Source organism: Podarcis raffonei, chromosome 4 (assembly GCF_027172205.1).
Source record: "Podarcis raffonei isolate rPodRaf1 chromosome 4, rPodRaf1.pri, whole genome shotgun sequence".
Taxonomy (NCBI): domain Eukaryota; kingdom Metazoa; phylum Chordata; class Lepidosauria; order Squamata; family Lacertidae; genus Podarcis; species Podarcis raffonei.
In genome coordinates, this window is record NC_070605.1 from 29335217 (window position 1) to 29358408 (window position 23192).

Below are 23192 nucleotides of genomic sequence, written 5' to 3' on the forward strand. Positions count from 1 at the left end.
GTACATTTAGATACACCCTAAACCTCTGACAGGGACGCGGGTGGTGCTGTGGGTAAAAGCCTCAGCGCCTAGGGCTTGCCGATCGCATGGTCGGCGGTTCGAATCCCCGTGGCGGGGTGCGCTCCCGTTGCTCGGTCCCAGCGCCTGCCAACCTAGCAGTTCGAAAGCACCCCCGGGTGCAAGTAGATAAATGGGGACCGCTTACTAGCGGGAAGGTAAACGGCGTTTCCGTGTGCTGCGCTGGCTCGCCAGATGCAGCTTTGTCACGCTGGCCATGTGACCCGGAAGTGTCTGCGGACAGCGCTGGCTCCCGGCCTATAGAGTGAGATGGGCGCACAACCCTAGAGTCTGGCAAGACTGGCCCGTACGGGCAGGGGTACCTTTACCTTTACCTTAAACCTCTGACACTCACAAGCACAGCCTGATAACTGTTCCAGGAAAGGAAAAAACGGCAAGGGAAGATGTGATTGCTAGACAGTGAAAGATGCATATTCCAATCGCTGCCGAGTTGGCCTAGCAACCACTTGGCATTTTCTCATCACCATAAGAAGGAACGAATTTGTGCATGTCCTCACAATCTCAATGAACACAGAGAGAGGCAGTGGCTTGCAAAGTTACTTCTAGACCCATGATGGACAGCCCTCTCATCTTGAGAAGGCATCTTGCGATCGCAGGCTGAGAAAGAAACCATTTTGAGTGATGTGATTATTAACCAACAGATAAGCAAATATAAGATAACGTGACAAGATTTTATCTAGCTCAAACTGCCATCTATGTATACATATCTTTTTGAGATTGCAAGGAACTTGCAGTGGGGCTAATACCTGTGCAGATTTCCATTGTACAGAGGATTTAGCTACATATGCAGAGCTCTTTGAAATAAAATAATCTATTTACTCAAATCTAATGCTCACCTTTTTTGGCCAAATTATGTTGTGGAAATTAAGGAGTGCATTAGATTCGATGGCACATTTACATTCGCCAGAAAATATTTTTTTGGGTTTCAAGGTTCTGAAAATTGAGGTGCGCATTAGATTCGATGGCGCATTAGACTCGAGTAAATACAGTATAGCAATGGCTGATAACATGTAAACATTTTTATGTTGATTAGATACATGAAAAATAAGACATTTTATGCATCAAGATTCCAGGAGTTTGGGCTTGGGTCAGCTGTTTTTCTGAATGCTTCAGTGGAATAAGCCCGGATTGTGGCTCTCAGTGTGCCAGGAAACATTCAGCACACTGGGCTGAGGTGAGCTGGCAGTCGACATCAATTCAAAATACCTGGCCACCATGCAGAAATTCTTTCTCTCTAAAGCAGTTTAAGTTCATTTCAGCTCACTCAACAAAGTTTGTATGAATCAGCCTTTGATGATGATAATAATAAAAAGTTCAGAAACCACTATTTCATATGGTGCCTTAGCAGGCAAAATGTATGTGCTGCTTTCAACTAGTCAAAACAGCTTTTGAATAGGAAAAAAAGACAGCTCTGCCTTGCCACTTATTGCCCATATTAATGTGACCCAGTTCCCTGCCTGTTGCAAATAGCACATTTCCCCCCAATATTTATTTGTAAATTATGAATTTGCACTTTTCTGTGAAGCGCACCCTATAGATATGTGTTAGATGGATGGAGAGTGCAAACAGATTTTATTTTTTATGAAGCACCGTGGATTATTTAATAAAATAAGTGGTATGTAAAGATTAATGGATTTTTTTATATATTGCAAATCTGCATGCAATGTAGTTGACTCTGTGCACTTTCAAAAACTATGTTATTTGTCAATAAATGTACATTAAATGCTATCTTCTGGAAAACTATTAATGTAACACTTAAAAGTATATTTTTATCCAGAATATTTTTGTGGAATTGATAGTTTTTATGGAATGTATGACAATAGATAAGTTAATTGCAAGTTAACAATTGTATGTTGTGTTTATTACCTTGTTTATAAATTGTGCTTTAACAGTTGCCTCTTTTACACAATCAGATTTATTTTCTTTGCACTGTTGCAGTTTGACCATCTTCTCTGGTTCAGCCAGGTGGTATTTCTAGATTTATAACCTTGGATATCTTGAAGTATCGGGTGCTTAAGATCAGTTGTGCCCAGTAGGCTAACCCTGGAATTCTTTGATCTGAGTGGGTTCTCAGCTGTAGGAAGCATATGATATCACTTTCTGAGGGTGGAGAGACCAGTGATTTCAGATACCCGATACTGGCCTCACTTTCCCCACCACCCCAGAAACATCCATGGATTTTGCCCCACAAATGTTATCATTGTTTGCTTCCCTCCCATTGAGACTGAAACTGAAAAAAATGAAAAGAAAGGAGGATTTCAAGGGTGCTACTTCTACCTTGCAGGGCTTTTGAAGTCCAGTTGTTGTAGTTATATTAAATTTAACAGCCATCCCTGCCATTAGGCAGAGTGAGGCTGCTGCATCAGGTGACAGGTGCTGGAAAGCAGGGATTGATGGTGAGTGTTGGAGGACAGCTCTGTGTGGCATTGAGGCTGCCCTGTATCCTGTAAGCTGCCCTGATGTGTGTTGGAGGAACTGGCCCATTAACAGTGTTGAGGTGATATTCATCTGTTAGTCTGGTTGGCTTCTGTATGTGGAATGGTGGTGGTGGTGGGTTGTTCCTGTTTCATTTTGTCCTAGCCAGCAAAATATATCGAGACACCTCTATCTGGGACACCCTGTGGGTTAGATGTTTGAGTCTCACTCTGCACAGACTGTCTCTTATTTCCCCACATCTCTGTAACATGCAGACCAACTCTTGGTGGCATCCTGCAGATAGATGAATGTGAGGGACGGCTATGAGAAACACATTCTGGAACATGAACTTTGGCACAGACTACTTTACCTCATGTGGCCTTTAGGTTTGTCTTCAGCTTTCCTATGAATGAATAATTGGAATTAATAGTTAACTGGAAAGTCAAGAAGATTTTTAGGTTTAAGGATGAAGGACAGTCTCCTGTGGTTTCTCTCCCCCCCCCTCTCCCCACCTCATCTCAAACCTCCTGAAATGCTTCTGCTTCCCCCTAGCCACATGACTCCACCTATCAGAAACTCTTGCTGTCATTCCTAAAAACCCACAAATATTCATGTAAGGTAAGTTCTATCCATCTTCACCCCTGCAATGTGCCAGCCTCACTTTTACATCTTAAAAGGCTGAACCTGAGAGATGTGCACAAGTTTAATGTTGTTAACCAGTAACATTTCTGCAGGGTATGTGACTGGATGTCACCTTTCACACAGTTCCTGAGGATGCTTAGTTATATTACTTTAATACCCTGCCTCATTGGAAATATGGTACTGTTGATTTGCTCCTGGCTGATGCAAGAGATCTGTAGTTAGATGCACCCAGGTATAAATTCAGTGTAAGTTTTAAAGGAGTGTGACACACATGAGCCTCAGGAATGTTACATGGCTTGCCTTGGTTTGGGCATCACTTTATTAGTTCTCTCCATTTCCAAAGTTCAGAGGTGAACACCTGTCTTTATTTAGCCAAAGCATCACCATCCACACATAAGAGGAAGGTATCAGTGCGCTCAAGAGAAACCCATTATTTGCAAAAGTACAGAAACTATTTAGGTGCAGGGGAGCCTAATGAGGAGATACCAAAACCTGCCCAGTACAAACTAAGCTGCTCATCCATGGAATGCTGATTGACACCCTTGGATTTTTTTGTGGGAAAACGGTCGGAGGGGGAATGGATTGGACTGAGCAGGCGCATGCCACACTGGAACATTTTGTTACAAGTCCAGCTTGTTTAAGTTCCAGCATCAGCTGGAAATGCTATTTTTTATTTTGACAGGCAGACGTTCCATGCCTCACAGAGGCAATTGGTCTGAAACCTCTATTCTATCAAGTGCGCACACGTGTGAGTGTGCACACGCATGCATAGGACACAGGAGCCCCACACTTTCAGCTCCTGTAGCTGTTGTCGTCTCTTTCCCAGCATCAGCATCCACTGAGAAGAACGGTGCATCTAATACGGCTTTGTAGCCTTTGGTTACTCATGAGCGAAGGAATTTCTGCATGAGTTTGTGGATAACTAGCTAGGAGCTTTGCAAACTCCCTATTTTTAATCAAGAAACATGTATAAATTATGTGTTCCACACTCAACAGCCTGAGGGAATTGCTACCTCCGGAAGAACGAATATGTTTGTAAAACTATACCATCACAATCTCTTAGGAGCTGGTTTCATTCTACGATGCCTCAATTTCAAATGGGCTTTGTTGTTTTCTGATTCTTGCCATGCCATTGTTCATACATTATGTCCCAGGTCTCACTAAAGGGGTTTTCACAGATGTATATTTGACTCGCATCATCTCCTTGCCACGGACTTATACAAAATGCAGGTGTGAACTTCCTTTTCTGGTAGTGGTTTCTTTGGGTCAAAAATCACCAGGGTTGGGGCTGCTTGAGGCTTCCCTATTCGGCTGAAAGCTGTGTGCAGATGTGTGTGTGTGTACCATTGGAAAAAGGAAGCTGCCACAGGTGGCAGATGTTTCTGGGACATGGCAGGAAATGGTAGCACATTGGAGTTGTCTGGCGCATGGCCTGCTGGGAACCCCTTCGCCTCACCTGCTGTGCTCAGCCTGCTGTTGGGTAGAAGTTGCTGTCCCATCAGAAGTGTCGAGGTAAGATTTGACTGTCAGCCCATCTGGCTTCAGTACATGAAAGAGGTAGGGTACCATCCTGTCCTTTGCCCCTGACGGCAAAACATCTCAGGTCTGTCCTGACTGGGAGCCGGAAATGTTTGAATTCCCACCCCCCCAGCCTTCCATGTGCCCAATGCTGCTCAGTGCCCCACACTCGCTGCTTTTTATATTGGGGGAAAGCACGGCATCCCACTCCCCCAAGCTTCTGCATCTTAAACACACATAGATTCAGCAGGTGATGCTTTTCCTTGCCTGGAGATGCAGTGATGAGAAAGGACTGGCCTCTTAAAATTTCTGCTTCCCACGCCTCTTTTTTTTTTACAGCCAGCCTGGAAAAGATTGGGGAATTCTAAGAGCCACACCACACATTGCTGGGACAGGGGATTTCTAGACTAGAGGTTTGTAGATGTTTCAGCAAGCAAAGGAGTCAAACTGAGCAGCACATATTGTTCTCTGACCTTGTACAACCCTGGCTGCTTATAAGGTTACTCCTCCCCAACTTCTCTTGCCCGCCAGATGGAAGTTGTTCGTGTCCATGTGTGCAATTTGATATATTGAGAGGAAGATGAGTGCTTTGGGGAAATCCGTTAAATATAAGGTAAGTAGATGGGCTATTGATTATTATAAAGGTTTGTATCCAGACTTGTGGTGCTCAGAGTTTCACTCATGTTGCTTTGCTTGAAGGGGAGGCAGTTTCTCCTGCTCCCCTTTGAAAATTTGCTTTGGAGGGTTTGGGGTCTTCTGCAACAGCCTGGGAGGTGGTACCGCCTCCCTCCTTCCTTCAGTGAGAGTCTTGGCTTGCTTGGATTCCCATTTGCAAATGGGAGGCGATGTCTGGGTCTAACTCTCTATAAAAACAAATGCAACAGCAGACACTAGTATATAACCATAACTTGCATATCTCAGCAGGTTTGGAGCCACTGCAGGAAAGGCACATCACTTGAAAAGTGATGCAGCTGATCAGATCAAACACTGCACAGCTTCCCCAAGAATCCTGAGATTCAGGAGGCGGCAAGATTTGTAAGTAAAAGTGGGGCAGTCCCCTACAGAAGGAGCCTGTTGAGAAAAGTAAAAAATGAATAAATGCGGGGATGTTTTTAACTTAAGGTAAGCCTTAATTTTTCAATGATGTACCTAGCACACTTAGAATAAAGTGGTAAAAATGGAAACTGTGCGAAGCTTGTGTCTTAAATAATTGGAGGAATATAGCAGGACTCTGTGGTATATGTTGACAAGTCAAGCAGGGATGGGTGAATCTGCCATTTTTAGTTTCTCTCAGTTTCTTAGTTTTTTCCCAGTCTTAAGTTTAGCTCTCCACTTTTCCACATCAGTTAGCAATTCTTTTTGAAAAAAGTCCTGATGAAAATTCATCAGCATTTTTTTTTTTTTTGCGGATTTCTCCCAACACACACATTTTTGTATGTCATTACATCTAATATAATGGATTGTTGTATGTTATTTTGACTAATACATACATTTACATTGCTAAAAACTAGTAGATTGCCTTCTTTTTAGAAGGCAATGCAAAACTTTTCTGAACCAAAACAGCTTCAGAGGATCTCTGCAATCAATATTGCTTTTACGAGATGTAAAGCAAAGTTTATAAGTGATTTTACTTCATTGTTTTGATTCCAGACCTGCCCCTGAAGAAGAATCAAAAAACAAAAACAAAACAGAAAATGAAATCAGACAGGGAAGATGTAAATGTAATATAAAGATACATCAAATTAACAGTGATTCTTTTTTTACAGATAGCTGGGGTAGGAATGGAAAAACGAATCAGATAACATTTTAAGAAATACTACATAATAGCATGTTAACAAAAAGTAATACTGATGGTAAATCCAATCCTTCAGTATATGCCACTTTATTCAGCTCCATGTTATATATTTACAGGTTGTTTTTGACTGATAAAAAGACGTGAGGTAAAAAAAAATTGAGGTATTAATATGAGTACATTAAAAAAAACACACAATGGCCATATTGACTTAACAATGGCAATATAACACTTAATGAAAACATGGTAGTGTTCTTCTGATAGATAAGATTAATACTCATTTAAAAAAGAAAACATAGTATTTCACAGATACATGGTTGCTAGATGACGCAAGCATATCTACTTGACTTCTATCTCTAAACACGGGAACCAAATGGAATTGTAGCAAAAGTTTGAGGCAGGGTTATCCAAGGGCCCCCCCTCCAGATGCCATTGCCTGCAACTCCCATCTTCCCCAACAATTGACTAAACTGGCTGGGGGCTGACAGAAGTTGTTGTCCACAAGAAATGGAGAGTACCTCATTGCTTACCCCTGATCTGAGGCAACGGGAGATGATCCATGTCTCCCCAAACCCAAGTTTTCCTGACCCTATCCAAACATTTAATCCACAGAACTCCACAGCAAAGTGAAATGTTAAAGCCCAATTTCTACTTTGCTCAGAACATGTTCTACCATACGAGAGAAAAAGCGAGGGAGACTTCTCGGGGTTGCTGACTCCCTCTTTGTCCATTCCTAGATGAAATATAATTTTATTCCAGCCAGTTTTTAAACATACTATCTATTATTTGTTGGAATTATACTTTGTGGCTGCAGTTTTTAATGTTTATAATGTATTTATTGTTTGAAACTTTTTGGATGTATTTTTATCAGAAAAGTGTCATATAAATGACACAATGTGAGGAAATATTTTTGCCCTAAGGAGATCATGATTCAAGTCCACTAACTTCAGTTAGACCCCGTCCAAGTCCAGAGTCTAAGAAATGCATTTTAGTAGATGGTTAGATAAAGCAGGTCTAGGAATTATAGCAGCAAAACTTTCTGTATGAGAGAGGGGACAGTATATATAGCCTGAGGAAGATGAGTCATTCATGTCCCCTCCACTTTTCATATATTCTTTGGAATAGGTCAATTATACATACAGAAGGAATCTGCTATAAATGTTTATTTATAGCTTTAAAAACCAATTTGATTGCAAATAACTATGCATTATTTCCTCAAGCTTGCCATACGATCCTGGAAGCCTATCTGGGTTCAATGGAATCTGATTTTTTCATATCAAATACTGTGAATTAGAAATTTATTTTTTAGTGATGGGCAAAATCTATGCATTCTAAGTTGGAACAGGCTGCATCCCTCTCAGGCTTTTGGGGGCAATTCTCAATTTTTAAAGAAAGACAGCAGGAGAAGCTCCCTCACTTTTGCCAGCCCTCTCAGCTGCTGATTTCCTTTCTCAGTCTTTTGCCAAATGTACAAGTTGTAGTGGAAGAAGGAAAGTGCAGCCAAAAGAGCTTGTGAAAATGACCTGTTTCCCCTAAATCCCCATCTTTCAGCAATTGAGACTTTTGAGCATATTTGAACTTTCCATTCAGGACCAGTGCTGGACATTTTGCTGCCTGAAGTTAAGAACAAAATGGCTCACTCCCCATCCCATGTACAAGACTATGAGGCTAGCCTTGGAATCATACCTCAGCACTAGCGATGGGACAACATCCTCTCCCTGAACTGAGGACAGCAAACTAACTCAGGGGTAATAAATATAGGTGTCACAATCTCTGTCACACATCTTGCTACCCCTCCACTCCCCAGGATGTGTTTCCTAGGGTGACTGCCTCATTCTGCCTAACAGTAGAGCTGGCCATTTCCATTGTTATGGAATGCTGGGAATTGTAGGGTTGTTGGCTTTTTTATGTCCAGGTCCGTGAGTCAGGATAAATAAAATAAAACAACAAAAAATTGCACCTCCCAAAGTGAGCAAAGCAAGGTCCAAGAAGTCTTTACTGAACATGCTTGACCTAATTCTGTGTACTATAGCTGGATTTTTAAAAAATAGCCTTTCCAGTCAATGAGTCAGGAGAAATAAAAGTCAATATTTTCTATAGCTTACCTCTGCCGAAGCAGCCTTAAGCTTTCACCCCAGCAGCTGCTTCCCCTCCTCACCTCATCCTCCTACAACTTAATAAGTTTGTGGAAGTGTAGAGGAGGGAAACAGGCTGATGTGTTGAGACAAAATGCCAAGGGGCTGACTCAACCAGGAATTACTTGGGGACTACTAAAGTGACAGAGGTCATTTCTTGACTCCTTCCAAAATTATCATTCATCCCTACTGATTGTACAGGTATAGGAAAGACTGGGTAAGGGGTTGAATTGGTGTTATGTCATTTTTGGATGATCTTGGTGTATGATGGCTCTGCCATTTTCATCTAGGAAAGTGCAGTGAGTGTGTTTGAAAAAGTTGGTTCCAGTTTACGGTGCCAACTTTCTGGTTTGTATTGTAGGCCTAAATCAATCTTTTCCAGCCTGGTGGAGTGCCAGCCTGGTCCAACTGAAAACCCAGAAGCATGGCCAATGGTCCAACAGAGTTGGGGAAGGTTAGTGACAATTATATATTTTATTACACCAATCCTTGGGGTAAACATGAATTCTAACAAATTATTACTGTATGATCCTGGCAAAGAAGGGAAGTCGACATGCACTTACGCACTACCATCAAACACAACTTCCTGGTACAAATCCAGACAAATTTGAGTACTGAAAATACAAGACATTTCCCTGCATAGCCTTAAAGAGAGAAGTTGCTTCCCCCTGATCTACATATTTACAATAAATATTGCTGCACTACTGACAGGAAGCATCTCCTGAGGCACCTACAGTAATTCAATATGGCTTATCCTCTGGTTTTGAGTGACAATTTCTGCATTTAGGATTATGACGTTTTGGAATGGCTTGATAAGTATTCAGCTGTACACCAGCATTGAGAAGATTGACTTGGCACTACTCCCATTCTTTCTGTGTGGCCATGTTAAGGGATTGGTATGGGTTTTTTTCCATTGGATGGACTTGTATGTACAGCATGGAAAGGAAATAGACTTCTTACAGGTGTTGCATGCAAGCTAAGGCCATAAGAAAAATAATAATGAGGGGGGAAAACCCTTAGTGTACTTTTGGTAAGGCTGGGCCAGTTGCGGCCTGTGAGGAGAGGTGGCATCACGGCTGCTTAGGAGGAGGGAGAGGTAGAAGCAGGGAGGTCGGCACTATGCAGGGACAGTGGGAAGAGCCTCACTGCCTAAACTCTCATCCTCCTATTAAGTGACAGTGATGCTGCTGGGGGAGAGTCAGGTATTTGCTGCTGCTGCTGCTGCTGCTGTCCATCAGCCATGACTGGCCCAGGCTCACCAAAATTAAAATCTACAATCCTAAACCTGAGGTTTTTCTTCTTTTGGTCTTGGCCTCAGTCTGCATCACACACTGAGGTGAATATGAGTATGATTTAATATTAATCCAGTGGCATATCTCTTTCTAGAATTGAAGTATTGGGAGAATGGTGCATGGCGTTGGGGTTTGTATATCACCTAGACTAGACATTTCCCGAAGCTCCTGCGTGTTCTCCTTATAGGCACAATCCTACAGAGATCACAAAGCTTAAATGTAATCCAGGCAGACTATAGCCACCACAGAATCCCGTGAAAAGCTGTTTCTGCACTATGCTCCAAAACAACCATTGTGTGACAAGCAGAAATTCGGGAAGTGAATCTTTCCTCACTGCCGCAGATTGACACGCTGGAAAAAGTTTCATATATTGAATTAATTTGTGCTTGCCAACTCTGCTGTTCAAGGTAAAGAGACCTGACAGGGAAAAAGGCAACCCTCTTCTTCAGGAAAATATACTGTATTCTACTGAACCAAATTCAATGGCGCATTTTGATTGACTGAAAACAATGAATTAAAACACTGACAGCACAATGCGTGTCTGCTCAATGGTAAGGCCCATTGAGCTCAATGGGGCCTACTCACAAGTGAATGTGCAATCTGAAAAAAACAACCATGTACCACAATACATAGAAAGTCAGGGTGAATCTGACTTAATTAATATGAAAATAACTGCATATTTTAAACTAAATTAGGAATGAAACTGCATTTTGTTCCATGCTAGTTTCTTTCCTTTCTTTAAAAAAGCTCACCCTGTCTCCATAAATTACTTCAAAAAATAATGATTTGCTTTACAACATTTCCCCCTTTTCAGAATGAGAAATAAGTACTCCCTGATTATGTACTGCCAATGGACTCTTAGGCTACCATTCTAGAATACGAGCAGCTGTTCCTGTTTTCATTCATGAGGAACAAAATGACATCTTTAGGACAACTGCTATTCTAATGTGCCGACATTGGAACGGGACAGATTTGCTTCCAAGCCATGCATTTAGGATCAAGGCCTAAGGCCATCAGATGAAAAAGGACCATCCAATGAAGCTGAATGTTTGGAGATTCAGGACAGACAAAAGAAAGTACTTTTCCACACAGCACCTAGTTAAACTAGGGGTTTTGCTCCCAACAAGAGGTAACAATGGCCACCTAAAAGAGGATGAGACAAATTCAGCAAGGATAAGGCTACCAGCCATGGTAACTGCATTGCCCCTCCACAGTTGGGGACAGTATGCCTCTGAGTTTCAGTTGTTGGGACTCACAGGTGGGGAGAATGCTGTCACACTCATGTCCTGTGTGCTGGCATCAGGGTCGCCATTGTGAAAACAGGATGCTGGACTAGATGGGCTTTTGGCCTGATCCAGGACGCTCCTTTTGTGTTCTTAAAGGTGCTCCAGAGATACAGTACTACCTCTTCCCAGAGTTTACCATTGCACTTTTTAAATTTATGACACACATTACAAGAAGCTTATTCTGTTTAGTAAAAAGCTTATTAAGGGTGTAATCCTAGACACACTTATCTTGGAGTAAGCCCCGTTAACATCAATGAGGCTTTCTTTTGCCTTGTAAAAGATCTCGTTCCTATTGTGCAGATGGAAACAAAGCTCGGAATAATTTCAGATACAATGGGGACATTAGCTTGTGTTTATATAAGCAAGAATTCTAAGTGGGTTGCTTTAAGACTATTATTAACAACAGCAGCAGCAGCAGCTATATAGATATTTTTATTTTTAAGGATCCTAATGTTGTTGGAAACAATGTTTATCTGGCAAAATTGCTCTGTTGCTGGGTATTGTTTTCTTCACACCAGTAGTCCAATTTGTACTTCGTTATAGGCATGCAACATGAGTGCAATACTAGTAGAATATAATGGTTAGCGATGTGCTGGCATGGCCATTGCTGTATCCCGAGCTAAAGCTCCATATCAGAGAAAGTTAATCACTGTTATGCCTCATTAAAATCAATGGGGAAACTTAGACAAGTAATGGACACGGGTTAGCCCATTAATAAGAATCATTTATTATTTATACCCTGCCCACCTGCCTGGGTTTCCCAAATATGAGCTTGATTTGTATGGGCTTGGCCAACTGTGTTAATTTGCTAAAATGTTGGAAAATGTTCTGTGCCTGCTTTGTGTCCCATCACATACACCAGCAATGGGAGCTCAATGCTCACCTAGTTGCCTGGCTGTAAAAGGTCTCATTTCTCTCTTTGCCTGGTTCTGTTGGCTGTTGCTTCCTTCTCTTTTCTTTCCTGGCTCTTGGAATGCTGGCATAGCAGCATCTCAGGTGCCAGAGAGCGAATTAAGAGCCTCGGCTTCTGCTGACATTGGAACAGTTGCAGCCAGGCGAGGGTGTTGGTGGAAGTGAGTTTGAAGTTCTTGTGCGGCTTGGATTATAATATGAAAAGCTGCAGAAAAAAAACTATGGGGCCACAGTGATTTTTCAATGACCATTATGACCTGCTGAATCAGGGAACTGTAAACTTTGTTTATTACTTATTTATAGGAAAACCCCACAATGCAAAAAGTTATCTGCATGGCTCACTTCAGGGCTATCACTAGTCATGACCCACTCAAGCTCCATTTGATTTCAATGAAATTTAACCAGGAGCAACTTTCTCTGAATCGGGACCCAAATCTTTATGTCCTGGGACAGCAAATCTTTGGATAGGCTCTCAAATCACAAAGCCTTAGACTAAGTACTGTTTGCTATAGAATATCCCTACAGATGTGAAGAGGACTGTTCTGGAGTGACTGATTTGAAGGCCCATCCTTGCAATGTGAGTTTAAGCAACAGTTACTGGATGTGGTAAGTAAGATTCTAAGCATTTCCTTGTTACCATGGTGTCTAAGGATTAGCCCAACAGTCTTAGCAAATATTCTGAAAACTGCAAACAGTGAGCTTTCAGCTGATCCTGTAACTTCTCTATTCCTTTTTCAAAGATACCCAGCATATATTCTCAGCTGCTGCTTTCTGCAGGCAATTGTAGATTATTGTCTGCCAGTGCTATCTGACCAGACTGCTTTTCTGCTGTCTGTTGCCCTTCTCTTGCCTCCTAGTAGCCCCTTCTCAACCCTGTATGCCCATCTCTACGCACCTCTTTATATAAGCTTTGCAAACATAGGATCAGCTTAAGTACTTCACTTGGCTGATAGTCACCACGCTGATGATGTCATGGTTTTAACAGTAATAGCAAATGCTGTTTACAAAAGCTGGGAGATGCTGAGATCTAACAGAATGGAAATCATTCCAAACAGATGCAGGAAGTTTCTTCTAGAAAGTTCTCTCTTATATACAAAACTTATTATATTTACATATACGTGTGTGTGTGTGTATATATATATATATATATAGGCAGATATGATACATAGCAAAGTCTATACAATATTTACATCTCTTATTTACACTTTAAAATAAGCTTCTCAGAAGCTTTTAAATATTAGAATTATGCAATGGAAAAGCAATGACCACAGTCAATTTGTGTAGCCTGAAAAAGTTCTTGGACAAATATTCTTCAGTGAAGGAGATCAACGAATACAGGACGGGGCTGGGAGGGTAAGTGAGTGACATTACCAGACCATGGCAGAGCTGCCCAAGCAATCCTTGCTTGGCTATTGCACAAACGTAGGCTAAAATCACCCAGTGGCTCTAGTTTGTCCATGGAACCCCATATATCTCGGTATCCAGCACTCATATTTTTGTTTCTGGTCCCTCAGCAATCAGCGGTTGAAATGAATTCCTGATATTGGCAACTTCAGCAGCACACAGATGTCCAAAGCCTTTGTTGTACCACTCTAACGAATGACCTCTGGAGGGAGAAAGAGGAAAATTACTGTTAAGCATGTTCTTCCCCCAGCCTCATCTTGTTGGTAGGACGTAAACACTAACAAAACAGGCAGAGGACTCTCATACGCACCACGGTGCTAAACAATGCAGCTATGGTCATGCCTGAAAATCATGGACTGAAAAACTCCACTACACAGAATAAAATGTACATTTTACCCCTGACACGGAGAAAGCCAGTATGGACAATGTTTAGATTGCTTGGCCCGAGTCCAGGAAACCTGGGTTCAAATCCTGCATCTCACACATAAATACAAAGGCTGAGCGCCTGCATTTCTGCTATGTGTTTCTGCAGTCTCTGAAGAGCATTCACATGTCCGAAAGTAGTCGTAGTAGTTCAAATGTGCAGAAAAAATATGGAAGCATGCTTTCTATAACCTGTGACATGTTCTTTACACTTCTTGGGTTATCAAGTTGGGGCCATTTTATCATCTATAAAATGGGAACGGTGGCAGTGCTGTTATGAGGACAAACAAAAGCAACTCTGCAGCACTCACACACATTACAGTCCTGGTCACAAACACATGAGCATGACTAGTTCAAATGAATTCTGTTTTCACAAATGGGTGCAGGGCTGAAGGCAAAAACTACACTGTAAAATGTTTTGAGAATAATAGCACCAGCTTTACTGCACTGAGTGGAAAGATCAGCTGAAGTGATACATTATTAACAGTTTTCAAGAAATAAACACATGGAATCGCGCAGAAGGATGGAGCTTCAAGAGAACTCATCTGTATGCTAAAGTACAGTTTTACCCCAGAAGAGTGTGATTATATATTTATCTCTCAGTGAATTCTAGAACTGTATTTAAATCACAAAGAAGAAATCCCCCACAACTGCTGTTCATTTTATAATCCTCTGAGGATTCAAAATTCAAATTAGATTGTTTAAGCACAAAAGAATACACTAGGGACAGAAGCGCTGAATGACAAATTAGATGAGGAATGGCAAAATCTGTGGCCCTGTGGATGTTGCTGGACTCTCAACTCCTAGCAGTGCCTGAAAGTATGGCTAATGGTCCAAGCAATATCTAGAGGGTCACAGGGTCTATACCCTTGGATTAGATCCTGTTCACAGGATTGCAAACACATAATGTGCACAAAATCATGTAGAGATGCAAGAGCAGGAATGACGTTTGCTTTGCACAGCGGTATATTCATCACCCCTTTCCCACAAGGAGGGCCATGCACACCAAACAGGAGCGGTTGGCGAGGAGGGGAGCCACCATTCACCTGGCCTCCAGGTAGCCACATTGCGGCCACTTACTGGGAAAGAGAGGAGTGAGGCAGTGGGGAGACTGGGAGCTGAGTGGGAACATCAGCAGAGCCAATCCTGCTGGGGCAGCTGCACAGCGCTGACCTCCCCACTGCCTCACTCCTCCTAAAAGCAGTGGCAGCCCCCTTCACTACCAACCACTCTTGGTACTGACGTTTCATGAGACATCCCAGAGTTTATTCCATTTGGCTGTCATGGCGGGTTATAGTCGTCTTCATGTTGCATCACAATGCCCAGCACAGCAATGGAATGGGTCTTATATTGGTAACATTCACATAAACTTTTTAGAAACAGGAGTATTTGTTCCTCATGAAATGTTCCTGCTCATTATAATGCATTCCTCGGGGCCAGTTTGGGCAACAGTTCAGGGATTTTTTTATGGCACTATGTAGTGAGCTGGCCTGCTAGCTTAATATTCACCAGCCACATGGAGATGGCTTGTTGACTAACTGCCACCAGTTGCACATGGTGGTTCTCTTGAAGCACAACTGTTGAGAAACTGAGCTGTGATTCACAATGCTTTGGGAGGAGCGTATCTCCATGGAATCAATCTAAGGATAATTGAATAGCTAAAAAATCATGCTGGAGCTGGAGCTAAACCAGCCCATGCACAGTTGCCTGAGAGTAAGTCCCACTGGGCCAAAGGTGATACAATACTTAGTAAGCAATTTTTTTAAAAATCCTGTTTTTATATTAACTAAGCAAGTAGAAGTTGTTTCTCTTAACAGAAGTAACTGCACTCCTCTAACTTTGCCAATCAATGCTCAGAAATGCTAGTTCTGTTCAGGAAGCCTGTTGACCAGGGTCTTGGCACTGGTGATACTTACTTCAGGTCCACCCTGCAAATGTGTGTCAGGCGAGATTTCCCAGAGCCACAGGGCTCTATTAAGTACTGGGAATCCATAACAACTGCTCGCACGCCTCCCATCAGAGGGGCTTCTTCATGTTCCACGGATACAGCCACCAATATGCACATCCCCTTAGGCAAATCAGTTCTCCATGTCCTGTTGAAACAGGTTTTAAGACAGGAAATGTGAATTGGAGGGGAAGAAATAAGGTATCCAGCCTTGCGTTTATTCTTTCAGTAGTATACTTGCCTCAGTACAACGATGCAGAAGAGTGATTTGAGAGAAGAAGGGCAAATATGGTGGCTGTGGGAGTGTGGCCTAACACAAAATGGCTGCCAGTGGGAGCATGCCATAACACAACATGGCTGCCACATGTAAAAGAAAAGAAAAAAGAGACAGGAGCACAAAATGCTGCAGGAATGCACCTTGTCAATGGAAAGAGGCACACACAGCAGCCACCACACTCGCTCATAGAAAGAAGCTGGGAGAGTGGATGTCCAGTCCTGGCACCCAATGAAATGTGAGCATGTTTAAGGGGACAATGTAGGAGGAGAGCTGAGCAGCAAGAACAAGTCTCTTAGGTTGTAATTTTCTGAGGGGATGACATTTTACTGAGGACTATTTTAAAATAGAAAGGGACTGATTGTTTTGTTTCCAAACTAAATTTCAAGCCAACATGTCTACCTGTCTCAGTCCTGATGGATTTGGAGAAGAAGAATTACACACACACACACACACACACACACACACTTGGTGGAGTCAGGAAATATACTTTGCAGAACCAGGAAAACTGAGAAGGGTTGAAGTCTTATGGCAGTTCCAGCATTTCCTCAGTTTGGTAGGCAGCTAGGTCCCCCAGCCCCTAGCCAAGGAAGATGCCTCCTGCATAAGCACTTCTTACACAATGGGGGAGGGTAGTAATAGAAACTGAAGTATCTGCCTGCCATGAGGAACACAACTCCTTATGGAGCCACTGCAGGAAAAAACCAGAACAATTGGATCAGTGGAATTAATGCTGTTCTGACACCCTACACAGCTACATAAATTAAATAGTCATTGTTTGAGGCAGCTGCCAATATTTATGGTTTAATGGCATTTAATAAATAGTTTTCAGAGTGAAAGATGCAAAGGTGTTTTTTTTTAGAGAGAAAGAGAGATTTGAACTGATTTTATAGATAGCTGATACGAGTGAAGTGTATTTTCTGTTGTTTGCTGAGGAGTTTAAGCTATGTGCCTTCATCTACATTCAACATAAACACTGCAAAATGCCACTGTAGTTAAAGTCCCACTAGAGGAAATGTTTAGATAAATTTATGGCGGATAAGGCTACCAGCCATGATATCTATGCTCTGCAGGAATGCATCTGAATACCAGTGAATGGAAACCACAGGAGGGGAATGAATTATCACGCTCCGGTTCTTGCAGGATTTCCATAGGCATTGGGTTGGCCACTGCGAGAACAGGATGCTGACCTGCCACTAGCCTGATTTATCTGGGCTATTATGGTCCTAAACAAAATTAGAAAAGTCATTTGGGTAAAAATAATATTTACAGAAAAAAGGACGATGCCATATGAAGTACAAATGTATAAATATTCAACGTGCCTTGGTGGTAAGGTTGCTAACATATTCTACCACTAAATTAATTTACCTGAGGACTAAGAAGTCTCTAGCAGGATGGGGAGCCATACTGTTCAAAACATATTGGTAGACCTCCGTCTGCTTGTCCAACGTTTCAATGACTTTCCACTGCAAGAAATCCTCATCCCAAAGGTGGCGTTCTCTTAGAACTCGGTTCAATACAACAGACGGAGGAGCCTCAACTTCCACGGATGCCTTCCAAATCCTCAATGGGTTTCCATCTCCTACCTTAATCGAGGGAGTGGCGGTAAGGAGGAAGGGAAGACAAGAGAAGGGAAAGTGATGATGGGTTAAGCGTAAAGAATGAGACAAGGAGAAAAACCCAAAGAAGCCAGTCTGTGTACCTAAAGTATTTCTGCCTGCCCCCAGGAAATGTACGCCAATGTCCCCTGCAGACAGCAACCTGCACTATTCTGGATGCCACCCTGGAAGGTTCCTTAACCTTCACAAGCTGGTTTTGGGGTGCAGAAAGGCTAGAGGGGAAAGAAGGGCCCTCAGAATGCCAGCACCTGTTGATTATGAATTGAAATCTCATTCATGCTTCCACTAGATTGTACTGCTGAGCTACATGAAATCCCATGTGCAATGTGACTGTGCGGTAAAACTATTAATCAAGGGAAGCAAACTAGTGGCTGAACACTGGATTAGCTACCGACAATGGAAACTTGGATATGTAGAAGCGAAGTATAAAATTGACTTATTTTAATCGTCTTAAGTCAGGGGTAGAGAACCTGTGCCCCACCAGAAATTCTTGGATTCCAGCTCCCACCAGTACTAGCCAGCATGGTCAGGGATGATGGGAGTTGTAGTCCCAGAACATCTAGGAAGCTACAGGTTAGGCATCATTGATTTAAAGGATGGGAAGCTCAACTTATGGAGTACTCTTCAAAGACAATGGGAACTGCTTATTAGATTTTGGAACTGCACTTTTCTGTCTGAAAATGTCAAACATTAAGTGCTGGTTCTAATTTAAAACTTTTTATTTAATAGACATGATTTGTATGTGTCGTGTTAGCTTTCCTAAAAAAGAACTTTTAAAAAATTGATTATATATTCCCTCCCTGCCCGCCACTTGCTATGTATTATGGTTATATACACACAGGTGTGTCTCATTGAATCCTGATCAACATTTTTCTGGGGTTTCAAGAGGGTTCCCCAAATATCATGCAAAATTTGACAATATATGTTTTGGTTGCAGAAACTACCTTTTTGTAGCACAGGTCCGTATTTTCTGCGCTGGAACAAGTGACCCATCCTTTGAATTTTTCTTTCGCTTCTTTGCAGAGGCTCTGTATTAGACTTTCTAGGTAGGTCCGGTAATTCCCACCTTCTTCGTCCATTTGCTTGCCCAGTTCCACCAGAGTTGGAGCATGCACTTCGGCCTCAACATACGAGTTCCGAGACTGTGTTACCATGTCATGTGGGATCTGTGAGTGGGGGAAGAGATGGAAGAATTGATTTGGAATTAATATTTTTGTGGAAAACCTATTTCATAGAAATCCTGTTTGCAAATATCTGCCTGACACTAATCGTAAGAGTACAAATATCTAAATTCCAAAAAGGAATACTGAATATGTCAGAGTTCTGTTGAGGTGCTGTTCCTCTGCCCTTGCATGATTACCAGCATCTATGGGGAAGAGAGGGAGTATGCTACCTGTCTTCCCTCCCTGCTTGGGTTTTGCCACTCCACCAGCTTTGGGAACTGGAGCACTCAAGCAGAAGTTATCCTTCCACCTTGTGGAGATCAACGGTGATACATGGTTGGAAGCAGTGCACTTGCCCCTCCTCTCCTTCATCACATAACTACTTAGAACACCTGAATGACGCTTGTCTATTGGTTCACTGTTATGTCTTGTCCACTGGGCTGTTCTTCAAGTCCAAATAATACTAGGTAGGTTAAGACTTTCTTTTATATTCAAGTAACATTAGTATAGAACACTATACTATCCTTATAGCATAGAACAGACTGTTCTTATGAGACAACTCAAAATCACAAAGATATATGGAAGGGTTGTTTTTTTTTGACAACTGTAAGCTTTTGTAATGAAAGAGACTGATGAATTGAATAACAATGTTCCAGAAAGTTAGAGAGGAAATCACTTAGAGGTCCCTTCCAGGTGAACAACAAAATACTCCAGTGCATAAACTTTTATTCCAAGGCTAAAGTGGAACTTTATAGGCAAAGTACTTGAAAGCATGTTCCCTTATGAATATTGACTTCTGAATCTTTCACTCACCTCAAAAAGTTTATCGCATTCTGCTATCATGTGTGCAAGTCCCTGAGTTGCTGCCAGGTTTTCACTGAGATCTTTCTGATCAGGCTTCCCTGTTGCGTATTTCTTCTGTATTACTCTGCAAATGAATTCAGTGTTTCAAGTATGATAAAGGAACAACAGCCTTTTTCAGATGAAAGGCAACGTTGTGACACTTATAACTTTTCAGTACCAACCTACAAAGAGTCTTTTACAGTCTACTTTTATCATTTGAGGGAAAACCCTTTGTACTGAGGAGAAAGGGGATGCCTTAAACATTCTCATGGCAAAGAAATAAAAATCACTAAAAGGTTAAAGAGTCAAACATAACAAGTTGCCTAAAGGAGCGTCTCCACCCCCATCATTCAGCCCGGACACTGAAATATAGCTCCGAGGGCCTTCTGGCGGTTAGCTCCCTGCAAGAAGTGAAGCTACAGGGAACCAGGCAGAGAGCCTTCTCGGTAGTGGTGCCTGCCCTGAGGATGTCAAGGAAATAAACAACTATCTGACTATTAGAAGACATCTGAAGGCAGCCTTGTTCACAGATGTTTTTAATGTTTGATGTCGTATTGTATTTTAATTTGTTGAAAGCCGCCCGGAGTGGCTGGGGGAACCTAGTCAGATAAGCATCTTCATTGGTTTTACCAGATGCCAGGGATTGAATCAGGACCTTTTGCATGCTTAGCGACTGCTCTACCATTGACCTACAGCTCTTCTTCTGTGCATCATTCATGAGCATCACATGAATGCATCCATAAGGTCATGTTTATGACACATGATGCCTATGGCAAGCCCACAAACAGGACATGAGAACAATATCGCTCTCCCTTCCTGCAGCTTCCAGCAGCTGGTATTCTGCTCTTAGCCCTCATGATTAGTAGCCACTGATAACCTTGTCCTCCAGGAATATGAATTTCTGGTTTTATTATCTCATTATCCTCAAAACAGCCACAAGAAAATAGGTTCAGATGAGAGATAGTGACTGGGTCAAAGTAACCCAGTGAGTTTCATGGCTGAGCAAGGAATTCAAAGCAACTTTAACAAATTTCCACATACATTCGCTGACCCTGAGATAAAAGCTTTCAACGAGTCCTTATTCTGAAACTTGAAATTTTACAATGTCCATGTATAACATTTAGCCATTATTCTTACTACTACTACTACTACTACAACTACAACTAAGAATTACCCCACCTTCACCCTAAGGTCCCAGCGGGTGTCATGACAATTTGAAACGCAACATTAAAAAATAGTTTAAAACATTACAATCCTAAGAAGAGGGTGAGTCGTAAAAATATACACCTCAGTTGTCAAACTCCAGGGTTAAGAAGTGAGTCTTCTGCATTCAATGAACCTTCAGTGAAGGTTTCAGACATGCTTCTGTGGGGAGGAAGGTCAACAACTTACGGTTGCCACAGAATAATCATGTCACTTCCAACTAGGGCATTGGTAGGAGTTTTGTGCTGAGTCTCAGATTTCCTGCCCCTTCTCCCATTTTTTTTGAAAAACAGACTTTGCTTACTGGGTTGCTGTGCATGCTCTAAGCATAGCACTGGCAAGACCCCAGCAACCTAAAGCTGCATCTATACATAAATCAGCAAATGCAAAATGCGGGTCACACGTCTCTGCCCCGAGTCTTTATAAGCACCTAGCAACGCTCTTAACTTGCAACCCAGAGCAAGAAAAGCAGCAATTCCTTACCTTGGCGAGCTTTCTTTCTTGACCAGATTGAGATGGAAAAGCGAAGGGGCCAGGCACACGGCTATGTTCATGGGTGTCATCTGGTTCTCTTCCACGGAAGTGACGTCATTGAGGAAACAAAGCAAAGTCTGCAAAACCTCCCTGTTTTCATCTGACATCAACATGATGGCAGCTTGGACTGCCTGAAGCCGTTGTTCTTTTGGAACATCTGAGGGAACGAAACGTGCCGCTTAATAAAAATTTGATTGTATATTCAAACAAGAGCTTTGGGACATCAGATCTCACCTCCAAACTCCAAATTACTTCTGGAAGAGAGCTAGTGTGCAGCAATAGTAAGTTTTTCTCGTTCACATCCTGTGACCTACTTTGTGCCTTGCTGTTCGCCAGTGGTGCAGTCAGGTGGTTTTAGACTCTGGACTTGAAAGTTCCTTCACTTGCAGTATAATCGTATGCGTGCCAACTCAGAAGTCACTCTCATGGAGTCAAATGGGACTGATTCTCAGGTCAGAGTGTATATTATTACAGCATTACTTCAAAATATAAGCTGCATTTTGTAGCTTAGCAGGGCCCCACATCCAAGGTCCTGCTCTGAAGGCACCACTGCTGTTCACCTTGGGTCGTTTTAGAAATTAGAAACCAGAAAATGGCACCACTGCACAAGCTGGCTAAGCTAGCAGCAAATGGCCATAAACTGTGTCTGTGAAAAGCTCACTGCTCAATACCCAAGCTGTGCTACATCGGCAGGTGGTATGAAGGCTCTGGAATGGCCAGAACTGGTATAAAATATAATACCAGATGCCTTGTTGCCACCTTTGCCTGGTCAATGGAACACCTTGCCATTTGCCCAACTTCAGGCTCCTGTGTCTTGCCAATGAGCTGAGAGGAACTGGCTGGAAAGACAGCCTCCAAGATTTGTGCAGCAGGACCACCAATAGCTCTGATTTGGCTCTGCCACTTTCCTCTTATTTATTTATTTGATTTATATCCAGCATTCCCTCACAAAGGAGCCTAGGGCAGCAAATGACAAGCTGAAAAAAGCCCCAAGACATTAAAACAATTCGAGTGCAGACGGGAAAAGATCTCTACTTTTAAAAATCTTGTCCTTTTTCCTCTACCACTACTATTTGTAGTAAGGTAAAGGTAAAGGTAAAGGGACCCCTGAACATCAGGTCCAGTCGTGGCCGACTCGGGGGTTGCGGCGCTCATCTCGCTTTATTGGCCGAGGGAGCCGGCGTACAGCTTCCGGGTCATGTGGCCAGCATGACTAAGCACACGGAAATGCTGTTTACCTTACCGCTGGAGCGGTACCTATTGATCTACTTGCACTTTGATGTGCTTTTGAACTGCTAGGTTGGCAGGAGCAGGGACCGAGCAACGGGAGCTCACCCCATCGCGGGGATTCGAACCGCCGACCTTCTGATCGGCAAGTCCTAGGCTCTGTGGTTTAACCCACAGCGCCACCTGCATCCCTCACTATTTGTAGTAGTAGTATGTATATTTGTAACTGATCTTACTATATCCATCAGGACCATCAAGGTGATGCACTCTGTTAAAAAGCAACCTCACAAACCAGCAATAAAACAGACACATATGGCAATATCCCAAGTTGTGCAGTTTCCCCTTCATCTCCTCCCTGCTGCAGCCCCTGTCTGCATCCCTCCCAGATCTGCTCAGAAGGACTGGGGCTCTGGGCCAATTGTAGAGGTGGGCAGGGGGCTGCGGGGGGAGGGGGAAATCCTTTCAGCTAACATTGTCTGCTCCATTG

General features: G+C 42.5%; 1 protein-coding gene across 4 annotated transcripts in view; it reads right to left on the reverse strand.

The window, feature by feature from the left end:
* Positions 1-12675: 12675 nt before the first annotated feature.
* STARD13 (StAR related lipid transfer domain containing 13) overlaps positions 12676-23192 on the reverse strand; it is a 194737-nt gene continuing 184220 nt past the window's right edge. For all 4 annotated transcript variants that reach the window (XM_053386034.1, XM_053386031.1, XM_053386030.1 and 1 more), the window contains 6 exons: positions 21428-21635; positions 19712-19826; positions 18680-18901; positions 17485-17702; positions 15814-15990; positions 12676-13676 (listed from right to left, as the gene is read on the reverse strand). In XM_053386034.1, the coding sequence (XP_053242009.1) occupies positions 13559-13676; positions 15814-15990; positions 17485-17702; positions 18680-18901; positions 19712-19826; positions 21428-21635 (1058 nt within the window). In that variant the 3' untranslated portion in view covers positions 12676-13558. The remainder of the gene's footprint in view (positions 13677-15813; positions 15991-17484; positions 17703-18679; positions 18902-19711; positions 19827-21427; positions 21636-23192) is intronic.